This window comes from Rhinatrema bivittatum, chromosome 7 (genome assembly GCF_901001135.1).
Source record: "Rhinatrema bivittatum chromosome 7, aRhiBiv1.1, whole genome shotgun sequence".
In the NCBI taxonomy this organism is placed as follows: Eukaryota; Metazoa; Chordata; class Amphibia; order Gymnophiona; family Rhinatrematidae; genus Rhinatrema; species Rhinatrema bivittatum.
Window position 1 is genome coordinate 38,750,859 of NC_042621.1, and position 15,093 is coordinate 38,765,951.

Sequence of the window (15,093 nt, forward strand, 5' to 3'; positions counted from 1 at the left end):
CTTGGCACTGTTGAAAACTGTTGAATAAGTTGTCCATTGAGCCTCTAAGGCAGTGATGGCGAACTCCAGTCCTCGAGTGCGACAAACAGGCCAGGTTTTCAGGATATCCATAATGAATGTGTATGAGAGACAGTGCATGCAAATCATTCTCATGCATATTCATTGTGGATATCCTGAAAACCTGGCCTGTTTGTGGCACTCGAGGACTGGAGTTCGCCATCCCTGCTCTAAGTGAATAGTAGTAAGCCATGGAAAAAATCTTAGACTCCTCCTTTATTGTATAATCCATATCAGTGAGAAAGCTCACCAATGAAACAAAACATGGTTGATTGCCAACAGCAGAAAAAAACAAAGTGTTAGAGATCACAGTATATTGTTGAAGGCTGTCCAACAGAGTTATACTGTCTATTCGCCAGAATGATGGCTACTGCCTGGAGACAATACCCTTATTCAATAAACGTACACATGCTTACTGTGACTCCAACATCATTCTAGCTTCAACAGCAAGAGGAAATGTGGAATAAAGGATCTGCACTCACAAAGGGGGAGTAGCTGGCTTGTTACGGCGGTTACTACCCCAAACCAAATAAGCCTGTTACTTCAATTTCTATGCAAATACAGCAGAGCTCTCTGCTTCAACGGCAGGGGAGAAGAAAAAAGGGTTCACACTCACAAAGCGGGGAGTAGCTGGCTTGTTACGGCGGTTACTACCCCAAACCAAATGTGCCTGATACTTCACTTTCGATGCATATCCAGCATAGCTCCCTGCTTCAACGGCAGGGGAGAAGAAAAACAACCAATAAGGGCTGTATAACATAGTCTGAGTAAAACAAATAAGCATGGGTGTAGCTTGCTTATTGCGGCGGTTACTACCCCTACTACCCCTAACTTATCAGCTAGATATTCACTTGGATGCAGCTCCATCACTGCTTTCTACATTAATGGTGGGGGTGGAAGGGAAATAGAACCAAGAGCTAAGAGAAACAGATAAGTATGAGAGAAAAAAGTGTGTGAAGCTTGCTGGGCAGACTGGATGGGCCATTTGGTCTTCTTCTGCCGTCATTTCTATGTTTCTATGTTTCTATATTCCAGAATTGGCCAACCTTCATTAGATCTGCATTCAACCAGCTGTTTTCTAACATACTGAGGGCTACAACAAAGTTCAGAGCCAAGTGGATCTGGTAATAAGCATGAAAAGAAAAACTAAACAAAATATATTATACAAAATGATAGTAGGAGTTCACTGAAAACTTTGTATAATCACTTTAAAATGCAGCCTAAAACTCACTCAAACACCCACATATAGCCATAGTGTACCTCAAAGTCCTGAGTCCAGGATGGTCTCCGGTGTCTTGATCCTCTGATGTATCCTGCAGCTCTCTCTAGGTGACTATCCAACTAAGTAGATTTCTAGGCCCTGTGCACAGGATTTCCTGAGTGTGCACTCTGACATCATTACTATCCTCCTATGAAAGGAAACTCAGTCCTTGGACTGATGCCTGAGTACTAGGTTTGATTTTGTGCATTCCTATTATTGCTGCCTTTCTCCTGTGACCCGGTTTTGTTCTTGACTCTGTCTTGTCTGCTGCCTGCCTTGACCTGTTGCTTGCCTCCTGACAGTGACTGAAATGTGCCTGCCCTGACCTTGGCCTGCCTCCTGATGTTGCATGAACTCTGCCTGTCTAACCACAGTTCTGCCTCCTGTTTTTGTTCTGGTGCCTTGATCCTGATGGTCAGCTGCTGTGAGTCCACCCCATAGTTCATAACACATAGCCTCTGTCAAAGACAAACACATGGACACAGCTACACTTACAACTTCTTGACAAAAAATGAACTTGTACTGGCTCTGTTGTACTTCTTTCTCTCCCAGTGGCCCTCACAACACTTGCCTCCCTATAGACAAGCAGCCACACAAAGCTCCTTACTCAATGACTCCACCTTCCCTTTTCCTCATGAAATCTATGGCCTGCAGAAGAGAAGATTATTAACTACTCATATAAGAGTTATCTCAGTGCTGCACCTTGTACAGAAGGATTACAAGTGATCATGAAAGATAAGGGCAATATCTACTAAGACCTAAAGGTTGGTGATGAGATAGTAATCAGAAAGAGGTTAGGTGAAAAATGGCTCCTGGAAAATTATCATCATAAAGAAAAAGTGTAAAAAAAAAAATCCTGTGCAGAAAAGTAAAGTGTAATTGTTGAGATTCAAACCTCTTTTTTCATCTGCTTCATGGCTTCCTCTGAAAGTGTGAGCTCTCCTCTTAGTTCTAGAAGCATTTGATCCCGGCTGGTGACCTGGAAAAGTGCATACATTCAAAGACAAAACACTCTTAGGAAGTAGAAGTCTCTGGCATATTAAAGCCCTCTGTCTCTCAGCCCTTCTCTCTCCCAAGCCTGCCATTCCAAATTATTCAGGCAGAAAAAGAAAGAGGGAAAATGATTCCAAAGCTTATTTTTCAATTGATGTCTTTTGTACAATGGCATAAGATCTACAGATTTTCTCATGCAGTAGACTATATTATATTACTTTAAACTGTTGTGTAAAGAGATTAACCACCACAGACTGAGTGCAATTGCATTTCTACATTGTTTGGAAATCAATTAAACATTTGAATTCTAATAAAGGATAGAGATGCACAAATCCACAAATTGATATAGAGAAAAATACAGATAAAATGAGGGGACAAACAGGTAAAAAGAGTTGTTAATGAACAGCTGGAAACATCAAGAGTAAAAGAATCTAAAGTAGAGAGGAAAATAGAAGAAAATGATAGTCAAAATCTTCTTTTCATTATTAAAAATTAAGTTTCACACACAAATAATGGAGCCTACTTTACAGATTGCGTCTACCTAGGTGGTTTGGTAAAAAAAAAAAAAATCTGTGTCCAACTCCTCTTGGTCCCCTCCCAACATTCCCTGAAACATCGTTGTGGATCTGATGCAAAATTAAAACATTATTACCTAATACAACTGCACATGCATATTTCTGTAATATATGAGTCCCGCCCCTTCAAAAACCAAATTGCTTACCTGTAATGAGTATTCACCATGGACAGCAGAACAAACCAGCCATACAAGTGGATGACATCATCTGACGGTGCTGGTGCATAAAAATGCTCTCTCTGAACTTAGAAGACTCACAAAGCCTTTCTAAGGATTTGCTGGAATTCCTATACTGCCACAGCATAAGGCCCTTCAGTCATTTCTAAACTGAGTTTCAGCTTCAGGGAGGGTGAGATTGTGTGGCTGGTTTATCCTGCTGCTCAGAGAAAGTAAAATTAGTTCTTATCTGATAATTTCTTTTCCTTGAGTCCAGTTAGACCAGTCTAGATGCAAGTCCAGGCACATGGGTTATGCCCACCAACCAGCAGAAGGAGACAGAGAATAAACAGGCTCACTGACATTACCCCTTATATATCTCTGTGTTGTCCTCAGTCTGCCAGTATTATCTGTAACAAGCTAAACCCATATTAAATATCAAAACAGCGGAACACTGCATTAGATATTCCTTAAATTGTCTTTTTTTTAAGCCAATGAGCTTTCCAAAACTCAATGAACCGAAAAAAGGGAATAAAAAAACATAACAAAATATACAATCAAGAACGCTCACCTTTCATGCAGACAGCCTCAAGAAACCATGTCTTTGACTGTGACAACTCAGAAAATGACCAAAGGTTTGGAAGAAACAGGCGAGTCCTGGACTGGTCTGACTGGACTCAAGGAAAGGAAATTATCAGGTAAGTACTAATTTCACCTTTCTTATCAACCAGTCAGACCAGTCCAGATGCATGGGATGTACTCAGGCTACTAATGAACAGGACGTGTCCCTGCCAAACCCACTCTCAGGACTTCAGCAGCAAAGGAGACTTCCTGACGAGCCCATACATCCAAATGATAATGCTTCAAAAAAGTATGCAGAGAAGACTAAGTTGCCACCTTGCAAATATCTGCAGGAGACAGAGACCTGAACTCCATCCATGAAGCTACCTGAGCCCTAGTAGAATGCGCCCTGACCCAATAGGGTAAAGGCCAACCCCCACTCACATACCTCACCTGAATGACTTTCTTAATCCAATGCATTATGGAGGTTTTAGAAGCTGTTTCACCCTTTCAAAGACCACCAAATAAAACATAGAAATGATTTGACTTCTGAAGGCATTTTGTGACCACAACACCCTTCTCACAATCTAACTATGAAGAGTGCGGTAATTACTGCCTTCTGAATGCCGAGAATAAGACCGTAAACAAATCTCCTGATTCACATGAAAAAGAGACACCAGTTACAGAATAAAAGAGGGCACCGCATGAATTTTAACTATCTTCTGAGTGATCTCCAAAAAAGGACCCTTGCAAGAAAATGCCTGCAATTTTCCTGGCAGAACAAATGGCCACAAGAAAGACCACTTTCAAGGTAAGCAACCTAATCAAAATGTTCTAGATGGGTTTAAACTGCACATCAGACAAAAAAATCAATACCAAATTGAGATCCTAAGAAGGAAAAGGAAGCCACATCCAAGGTCAAATGTTTCACCCTCTTAAGAAAATGCAACACATCCGAATGAGAAGACCAAGGCTTTCTCAACATACGTTCTCTGTAGCATGCAATAGCAGCCACCTGAACCTTCAAGGCATTAAGTGTCAAGCCCTTCAAAAAATCCTCTTGCAAAAAGTCTAGAACCATGGGTACAGAAGCTGACCTAGAAAGCAAGCACCTAGCAGCACATCACTGCTCAAAGACCCTTCAAACATGTACAAAGGCTAAAGAAGTGGAGAGCTTCCTAGCCTTCAAAAGAGTATTAACTACCTCGTAAGAATAACCTTTTTCTGTTAAACGTGCCCTTTCAAGTGTCAAGCTATAAAACAAAACTGATCCGGATTCTGATGAAGGAGTGGACCTTGAAACAAGATGTTCCTGTGCCAAGGAAACTTCAAGGGAGGACGGTGCAACAGCTGCACAAGATCCGTGAACCAAGGACACTGTGATCAGTCCAGAGTGACCAAACTCTCCACACCTGGATGGTTGGAGTTCTGTAGAAGGACCCTTCTGATCAGAAGCCATGGAGGAAAAACATACAAAACGTGACTGGTTGGCTTAGCCTGAACTGAATGACTTTCCAGTCTGCAACTGAAAAACGTGCTACTTTTGCATTTCTGGAAGTAGCCCTCAGATCCATGACAGGCAGGACCTACCTGTCCACTATCAGAGCAAATGCCTCCCGAGACAAGGACCATTCCCCCAAATCAGCATTTGAGAACTAAGGAACTCCACTTGCATATTTTTTACTCCTGCAATATGTAATGCTGAGATCATCATCATCAGATTTTCCTCTGCCATATCAAATAGCAGATCTGCTTCATCTGCTTCCTCAGCTACCTGAAGACTCCTGGTACTGCCTTGATGGTTCACAAAGCTAGAGCCATGGCATTGTCAGACAAAATCCTGATTGTACGATCTCTCAATACTGAGCCAAAATGAATTATAGACAAATGAATGGCCATGGCCTCCAAATGATTGATGAACCATCGTCAGAGACCAACAACCTTGAACCACCTGATCCAGTGAGCTCCCCAACTCGACAGACTTGCAAGTGTCGACACTGTCACTCAGACGGGAGACTCCAAACCCTAGGACAGATGGTCAGATTGATCCACCATTGCAAATTGTCCTTGTCCAGGGACTGTACCAGCAGCCTCTTGGAATAATCTTGAGACTGGTTGGTCCCACTTGAACAATATAGCTCTCTGCAGAGGCCTTATATAAGCTCTCGCCCAAGGCACCAGGTCTAAGGCCGCTGCTGCCATGGACCCTAGAAGCTAAAGATAACTCCACACAATGGGAAACATGGTTGACAGCAAGGACTGAACCTTCTGCCTCAGCTTCAGAGTCCTTTCATCCTTCAGATGAACATGACCTACCTTCATATCAAATAGAGCCCCCAGATACTCCGAAGACTGAGAAGGCATCAAATGACTTTTGGAGACGATTATCTAGTCCAATTTCTGCAACAGTTGAATCACTCTCTTGGTGATTAATTTACTTTTAGTCTCCGACTTTGCCCTTATCAGCCAGTCGTCTGTAACACTCATAGAGATAGTGGACCCTTGAGGCTGTGGTGTGATTGGTGCCACCTCAGTAGGCCCACATCGACAGATGGTGGCAAGCTCTGTGACAGAACTGACTGGAGCTTCGCCTATAACAGCCGTCTGCCCCGCAGGCTGAACTCTTGGGGTTCTGGTGACCAGCAGCTTAGATGGGTATCTCGAGAAGTTTAAGAACGAGAATCCAAAGGCAGGTGAAGGTTGGGGCAGGCAGCAAACAGCAGATATGGATAACAACCCAGATGGTGCAGGCAGCAGACAAAACACTATCAAGTCCAAAGCAGAAGATAAGACAAGACAAGGACTAGGGAAGAGCACAACGAAGGCAAGGGCAGTGCTGTAGAAGGGTGTCGAGACGCACTAAGTGGTGATGACAACACTTTATCTCTCTCTCTCTCAAGTGGTCCCAGCTCCTCAAAGGATTATATATTCAAAAATGGAATACACCCTCCACTGCCATGCCTCACCTGCACTACTTCTCTTGTTGGTCCTTTCAGAACTGCCACTCTTATTGGCTACTCCTATGCCCCGCCCACTACCGGCACTCTAGGCCACCACCTACCCCGCCTAATGTTTCCCCTGGCCCTGGGCAAAAACAAGGTATGGATAAGGCAAGGAAGGAACACTGGAACTGGATGAGAGATAAGAACACAGGGACAAGATGCAAACACAAGCAACATACACTGAGGCACTAGGCACACCAGGGTACTTGTTGCTGAGGCACTGCATAAGTGCCCAGGCCAGCCTTAAGAAGGGAAGGCAGCTGACATCATCAACGGGTGCCATGAGGATTTCACTGTTGTAGCTTCTTTAAGAGCCAGCAAGTCGGGTGAGTGTGCACCTTAGGGGGAGCCTGGATTAAGGAGGTATATAAGAAATAAGAAATGCCACACTGGGTCAGACCAAAGATCCATCAAGCCCAGTATCCTGTTTCCAACAGTGGCCAATCCAAGTCACAAGTACACGGCAACTACCCAAACATTAAATAAATCTCATGCCACTATTGCTTATTAATTAATAGCAGTTTATGGATTTTTCCTCTAGGAACTTATCCAAATCTTTTTTAAATCCAGTTACACTAACTGTTGTAACCACATTCTCTGGCAATAAATTCCAGAGCTTAACTATGCGCAAGTGAAAAAGAATTTTTCTATGATTTGTTTTAAATGAGTTACTTACTAACTTCATGGAGTACCCCCTAGTCCTTCTATTATCTGAGAGAGTAAATAAACTATTTACATTAACTTGTTCAAGTTCTTTCATCCACATTAAATTTCATTTGCCATTTGGAAGCCCAATCTTCTAGTCTTGCAAGGTTCCCCCTACAATTTATCACAATCCGCTTGAGATTTAAACTACTCTTCATAATTTTGTGTCATCCGCAAATTTGATCACTTCACTCGTCATACCCCTTTCCAGATCGTTTATAAATATATTGAAAAGCAGCAATCCAAGTACAAATCTGAGGCACTCTCTGTTTCCTGTCTTTTAACCAGCTTGCAATCCACAAAAGGACATCGCTTCCTATCCCATGACTTTTTAGTTTTCTTAGAAGCCTCTCATGCGGGACTTTGTTGAATGCCTTCTGAAAATCCAAATACACATCTACTGGTTCACCTTTGTCCACATATATGGGCAGTGGCTATGCCACATTCGGCAGCATTTCTGCCATGAGGATGTTGGGGCCTGTCAGTGGTGTTGGGGTGAGTGTGGCAGCCACTAAATGTAACAATACCCTCCCCCCCCCAATCTTCAGCGCCTGGGCTTCCTGGGGAATTGTATTTGCTGGGGGCTTAGAGGATGGCTCTCTGGAGTTCTCTTCCAGGCGGTAGTCTTTCCAGACTATGAGGTACTGGTGCTTATGCCTGATCCTCCTGGAGTCCAGTATTTCAGCCACCACATATTGGGTATCTTCTTTGAGGGTTACACCGAAGGGCTCGAGTGGAGGTCTCGAAGGCCAGGACAGCAGGCCTCAAAAGATAGACATGAAACACGTTGTGAATTTTTAATGAGGCTGGCAGTTTACATTTATATGCCACTGGACCAAGTTGTCGTTCGATGGGAAAAGGCCTCACAAATCTTGCTATAAACTTCAAGGATGGGATCCTAAGCCGGAGGTTCCTGGTGCTGAGCGAGACTAGGGTTCCAAGGTGTACTGGTGGAGTGGGCCAACATTTCTTATCTGTTTGTTCTTTTGAGTATCTCACTGCTTGATCAAGAGAAGGAGGGGGGGGGGGGTTTGCCATAATTCCTGGAGTTTTCATCCTTTTAGGTTAGCTGCTGGGCAAGTGTCAGGCATGGGAACAGGGTTAGACATGCAGGGATGGCGTCCAAAGACAATATATAGAAGGATTATAAACCCATGGAGGAGTTCAAATGGTTGTTATGGATGAAATTGGCCTATGGAAGCAGGGAGGCCAAATAATCTTGCCTTTGGCTTACATATGCACGTAGTAAGGCCTTAAGGCTTTAATTTACCCATTTGGTTTGACCTTTGTTTTGGGGTGGGGGGGGGGGGGGGGGGGGGGTGGGGAGTGGAGGTGAACCCCAGTGTTACAAGTTTTCAACAAAGGCTCCTCCAATAATGACAGTAAACTGAACCCCTTGGTCTGAGAGGGTGTGGCAGTCCATGCAGACAAAACATGTGTTGTACAAAGAGCTTGGCTAATTCAGGGACAGAGAGAGGAATGAAATGTACCATCTTTGAGAATCTGTCCACAACCACCCATATGGTGGTGTTGCCACCAGACAGGGAAGGTCACAGACAAAATCTGAGGCCACATGGGTCCATGGTCCCGTGGGGAGTGGCAACGGCTGTAACATCCCCTATGGTCATGCTTCGACATCTTATGCATGACACATGTAGGACAGGACTCTATGTAATGCTGAACATTGATCTTCATCTGAGGCCACCAGTAGTGTCACATGATTAATTCCAATGTCCGAGTGATGCCACGATGACCAGATAGATGGGAGTTATATGTCCCATTCAAGAACCTTTTGTCATAACTGCCGGGGTACTACCATTTTGCCAGAAGGGACTTTGAAGGTGGCTGCAACCACAATCTTGGCTGGGACAATGTACTGTGGAGTTTCCAGGGTTCCCTCCACATTGAGTGACTGGGAGAGAGCATCAGCGCAACGGTTCCAGTCAGCGGGCTTTTAAGAACATAAGAAATTGCCATGCTGGGTCAGACCAAGGGTCCATCAAGCCCAGCATCCTGTTTCCAACAGAGGCCAAACCAGGCCACAAGAACCTGGCAATTACACAAACACTAAGAAGATCCCATGCTACTGATGCAATTAATAGCAGTGGCTATTCCCTAAGTAAACTTGATTAATAGCTGTTAATGGACTTCTCCTCCAAGAACTTATCCAAACCTTTTTTGAACCCAGCTACACTAACTGCACTAACCACATCCTCTGGCAACAAATTCCAGAGCTTTATTGTGCATTGAGTGAAAAAGAATTTTCTCCGATTAGTCTTAAATGTGCTACTTGCTAACTTCATGGAATGCCCCCTAGTCCTTCTATTATGCGAAAGTGTAAATAACCGAGTCACATCTACTTGTTCAAGACCTTTCATGATCTTAAAGACCTCTATCATATCCCCCCTCAGCCATCTCTTCTCCAAGCTGAACAGCCCTAATCTCTTCAGCCTTTCCTCATAGGGGAGCTATTCCATCCCCTTTATCATTTTGGTTGCCCTTCTCTGTACCTTCTCCATCGCAACTATATCTTTTTTGAGATGCGGCGACCAGAACTGTACACAGTATTCAGGGTGCGGTCTCACCATGGAGCAATATAGAGGCATTATGACATTTTCCGTTCTATTAACCATTCCCTTCCTAATAATTCCTAACATCTACCTGCTCCCCCTCTGCAAACTACTATCCAAAAGAGGTCTAACCTACTACATCTATGCAGACGACGTACAAATTCTGCTTCCCCTCAAATCATCCCGCGAAAACACTCTGAAAACCTGGGACACCCACCTGTCGGATATAAATCAACTCCTTGCACAACTGTCACTCTCCCTCAACCACAAAAAAACTGAAATCTTACACATAACAAACCACACCACCCTCGATCTCAAACACCATAACACTGCAACTTTCATGAGCAAACAGTTAACCCCTTCAGCCAGGAACCTCGGTGTCACCCTGAACGCCAAAATTAACTTCAAAAAGCACATCAACACCATTATAAAAGATGGATATTTCAAACTCCAGATCCTCAAAAGACTCAAACCACTCCTCTTCCCATATGATTACAGAATCGTCCTCCAAACTTTACTCTTCTCAAAGCTTGATTATTGCAACTCCCTCCTACTCGGCCTCCCCACCGCCACGATCAGACCACTGCAGCTACTACAAAATGCAGCAGCCAGATCACTCACAAACAAAACAAATTGGACCACATCACTCCCATCCTCAAGGACCTCCACTGGCTACCCATTACTTTCAGAATACAACATAAAACCCTAACACTCATCCATAAAGACACTCCACAACAACAAATTGGACTGGCTAAGCACGCGCATATGCTTCTACACACCAGAACGAAACCTCCACTCCACCAACACTGGTCTTCTCCCCATCCCCACCCCAAAAGAAGCACATCTAACCACAACGAGAGAACGCGCACTGTCTGTAGCCGGACAGTCACTTTGGAACAGCCTTCCAGCACAACTGAGAACTGAACCCTCTATTCAAATCTTCAAAAAACACTTAAAAACCTGGCTCTTCCGACAAGCCTTCCCCCCAATGACCCGACACCCCCCCTTCCACCCCCCCCCTAGTGCCAACCCCACCACCTCCCCGGTTTTAGGCCCCCCTTATTACATTTCATTTTCCCTCTCCCATGCCATCCTCCGGTGTTCATACATCACCCCATAATGTTTTTAAAGCCCCACCGTCCCTATAGCATTATACCTGTCCAAGCAACCCTTGTTAGACCCACGTTCCACATATTTTCCTCGTTTCTAAGTTACCCATGTTACATGATTGTTTTATGTGTTACCATGTTTCATTGTAAGAAATAAGAACCCCCTGCTTATTTCATTTCCGTTCCCTGTAAACCGATGTGACATCACTGATCTAATGTCGGTATATAAAAATGAATAAACAAATAAATAAATAAGTCAGTAGAATGCACCAGCTGATATAGTGAGCTGCCGTGACTTACATGCAGCATTGCGCCTCCTCTACCAGAAGCATGAGGAATGAGAGAGAGGGAAGGGTGATCACTTCAATCTCCCTGATAGAGTTCAAATCTGGCACAGCATAGGAAAGTAGGAAAGAAGCTGTGTTGTAAGCCTTTTCTCCCACCTACTCTCTCAAACATTGCTACTCCACATTCCTCTCCAAGAATAGAGGGTGTGTGTGTAGCTACTGCTGCCAGACCCAGCAAGAGAACAAGGTGACTGGGAACCATCTAGTGCTTGACTCATTAGTGAGGGAACTCAGACTCCAATAGAGATGGTTTCCAAGGATGGGAAGAGAGAAGCAGTTCCAACAGGACCATCACCCGAAACACCCCAAGACTTGGTCTGCTAGAGACAAAAAAATACTGAAGAGCTGTATGTTGAACCAGACCCCTATACAAGGGAATGAAGCCAGCAGTGAGCTTCTTTTTCTGTTTCCATCTGTTTGCAAGGCGACATAATCCACTCATTTGGACTGCTCTGGCATGGACAATAAGAAGATATACTTAAATTTCTCAGTCACCTATTCAGATTAAAGCCCTAGATGATTTACAACAAGTTTAAAACAATACACATACTAAAATGAAATACAATAGGCAAACAACAAATATAAACATGACAAACAATAAACCAGTCAACCATTCTTCAGTAAGCCAGAGATGGTACAGCACTGTAAGTATCATCAATATCAGCTAAAGGCTTCAGTGAATAACCATACTTTATAAAGCTTCCTGAAGTGCAGACAAATCTCAAACCTCTATTCCACAAGATAGGACAAGCACAGAAAAATTACTCACAGAGGATGACTTCTTAATACTATAATAATGATATATTCAGGTCCCCTTAACACTATAATAGAGAACACTCAAGAGACAGAGACATCTTACAGCAAGCTACAGATTCAGTAATAGGGACATGTTCTTTTGGGACTTTCCTGATTGACCAATTCACAGAATGGCTAGAAGTACTGAGACAAAACTGACACTATAACTGTCTGATGGATCTGCATTTCATGACTTCAGAAGGAAAGGTGAGAGAAGTGATTTGGCTGTTCATACCTCTTGCTTTGCTGTTTTGTGTTTTTCCTTTACCATGCTCATCTCTTGCTCCATTTTTTGCCTGCTTGTACTTAACTCCAAAAGTTTCTCTGTGCACTGGGACAGCTGTTCCTTTACCTCTGCAAGCTCTGCCCTCTGGTGCCCTTCTAGAGCTTTCTTTTCAAGAAGCTGTGAGTCACAGAGGATAAAAAATGTCATTACAGAATCCTGATTTCCTTAAGAGTTACAACCCCTAAGAAAGAGACTCACATAACATATATAATTATCTATTAATATTTTGTAAATCACAAATCTGTTGTTCTAAGCAGGGCATATAATAACAAATAGTTTAAGAACACAAATACACAACTTAATAAAAACATGCTGAGGTCCATATTCAAAAGCCATTTAAATAGATAATGTAATAGCTATCCATCTAAATGGCTTATCTGGCTATATTCAGCATTTATCCAGCTAAATTCTAGCTGGCTAATAAGTTAGGGGCAGTCCAGGGACATAACTGAGAGGAGCTGAGTTAGATGGCTAAGTTAACCGGCTAACGCCAATATTTAGAGTTAGCTAGGTGACTTAGCTGACTAAGGGCCTTATTTTCAAAGTGACTCGCACGCGATAAGGGACGTTTCGCACGCGAAAATTCCCTTATCGCGTGTGATACCAAAATGGGGGTGGAGTCAGCCCCGGAAGAGGAGGAGTCGGGGTGTCACCGGGACCGATTCCATGAAGACGCCATGGACGACGAAAAGGTAAGGCCCTTTTCGCGTCCGAGTTCACGCCCAATAGCTACACCTTCTAAAGTGGAGCTACTGGGTGCGAAACCGACAGCAATCGCACCGTGACTGTGCGATCGCTGCAGGCTAGCACAGGCCTGCCCCCCGCCCCCCATTACCTAAAGTATCGCAGGCCTGCGATACTTTAGAAAATGAGGCCCTAAGTTTGGTGAAGTCAAAGAGCTGTCTTAACGTTAGCCGGCTATAGTTAGCCAGCTAATTAATTAAGAGGGTCAAATCTCAGAACGGAAAAGAAATCACTAAAAACATGGATATTCCAAAAAGCCTACCCAGCTAGCAGTTAACCCCGTGTCATCCCCAAACAGAACTTTAATCCCGCACATAACCCACAAGGAGAACCCGCAATAGTCAAAGAAACGCTAGCTGTTATATTGTTAAGATAACAAATTGCTTTTATTTTACAATGTTATAATTTTATACGTTACAAAACCTTACTTCGCTGTAATTTTACAATGTCTCAATGTAAAGATAGTATGACCTGTTATCACACTATCTCACTAGATATCATGTAAACCGATGTGATACCCTTGGGTGAATGTCGGTATATAAAAACAAATAAATAAATAAATGGTGTTAACGTATGTGATAACGACATAACGCATGCGATATTTATTTTACCGCATGATGCGAATGCAAATTTTTTGAAGGGGCGAGATTGGGGAGGAGTTTGGGCAGGATTAATGTTGCGACCGTCGCTGCCTGACATCTCCACTATGCCCATCTTACCTCTTTGGCGACTCCCTCTTTGCCTGTTGGAAGTTTGGCTGACGCGGCGCCATCTTGCCGTTCCCCTCCGGCGCCCCCGACCGGCTGGACGCTGCACTCCGCCATGTTTCCCAGAAGCCTAAGGGTGCGTGTGCGGCCCCGACTCAAGTACCAGCAGTGGCGCGAACCTCAGGGGCGTCCCCCTGAGGTGACGTCATCCTCACCGGATATTTAAGGTCTCTGAATTCGCTAACTAATCGAGTTAGCAAAGCATTGGATAGAAAGGGTTTCCTTGCTACTCTGCCTCCTCAGACTTACCAGGGGTACCCGCTCCTCGGGGGCCTTGCTTTCTCTTTTACTTTTCAGATCGCAGTCTGGAACCGGTACTCGCTCCTCAAGGGCCCACGTTCCCGGACTTGCTACTGAATACCACTTCTGCCAGGAAGTCATCACTGCCTACTACACCAGTGAGTTACCATCTCTCTCTCAGTGTTCCCTGGAACCAGGTACTCGCTCCTCGAGGGCCTACTTCATTCCACCTCACTAGCGCCACCTCTGGTGGTTCCATATACTGTTTAATAAAGGAACTAGTGTGTGTCTCCATACTCTGAGCCTGACCAGTGGTCCCTCTCGGGATCTTCCCCCAGGGGCGTGGTCATCTGCCACCGGCCCAAGGATCCACCCACAACTACCTCAAACACCAACAGATTGCTAACTCCATGGATCCGGCACAACTTAATGCCTTGCAGGTCATACTGGGCCTGGCCCAGCACATTGTGGAGCAGCAAGACGCCTTAGGGAAACTTACTTCAGCGTTTCATCAGCTACACACACAGAAGGTTCAAGGCACAACTTTCAACCACGAAGGTCAGTTACAGGAGGTAACTTTAAAGAATGCTGTACCACTGGCGGCTCCAATCCGCTTTTCCGGTGAAATCCAGAAGACCCGGGGCTTCTTAAACCAGTGCTGCATGCATTTTGCCTTACAGCCATCTTTATTTTCTACGGCTCTTTCCAAGACTACCTACATCCTTTCATACCCGCATGGTAGGGCCTTGTCTTGGGCATCTACCTTGTGGGAGCACAAGGACCCCATTTTGCAGGACATAGAAGGATTTATGGACTTGTTTAAATCCATTTTCAATGACCCTGCTCGAACTGCTGTAGCCGGTTCTGCTTTGGTGGAATTGAAGCAAGCAACAGATCATTGGCTGAATTTGCCATCAAGTTCAAAA

The 15,093-nt window shown here is 44.1% G+C and overlaps 1 protein-coding gene across 5 annotated transcripts in view; it reads right to left on the bottom strand.

Annotated features, from left to right (window-relative positions):
* PMFBP1 (polyamine modulated factor 1 binding protein 1) overlaps nucleotides 1-15,093 on the bottom strand; it is a 1,053,891-nt gene that overhangs the window by 418,230 nt on the left and 620,568 nt on the right. For all 5 annotated transcript variants that reach the window (XM_029608277.1, XM_029608279.1, XM_029608278.1 and 2 more), the window contains 2 exons: nucleotides 12,366-12,533; nucleotides 2,214-2,297 (listed from right to left, as the gene is read on the bottom strand). In XM_029608277.1, coding sequence (XP_029464137.1) covers nucleotides 2,214-2,297; nucleotides 12,366-12,533 — 252 coding nt within the window. The remainder of the gene's footprint in view (nucleotides 1-2,213; nucleotides 2,298-12,365; nucleotides 12,534-15,093) is intronic.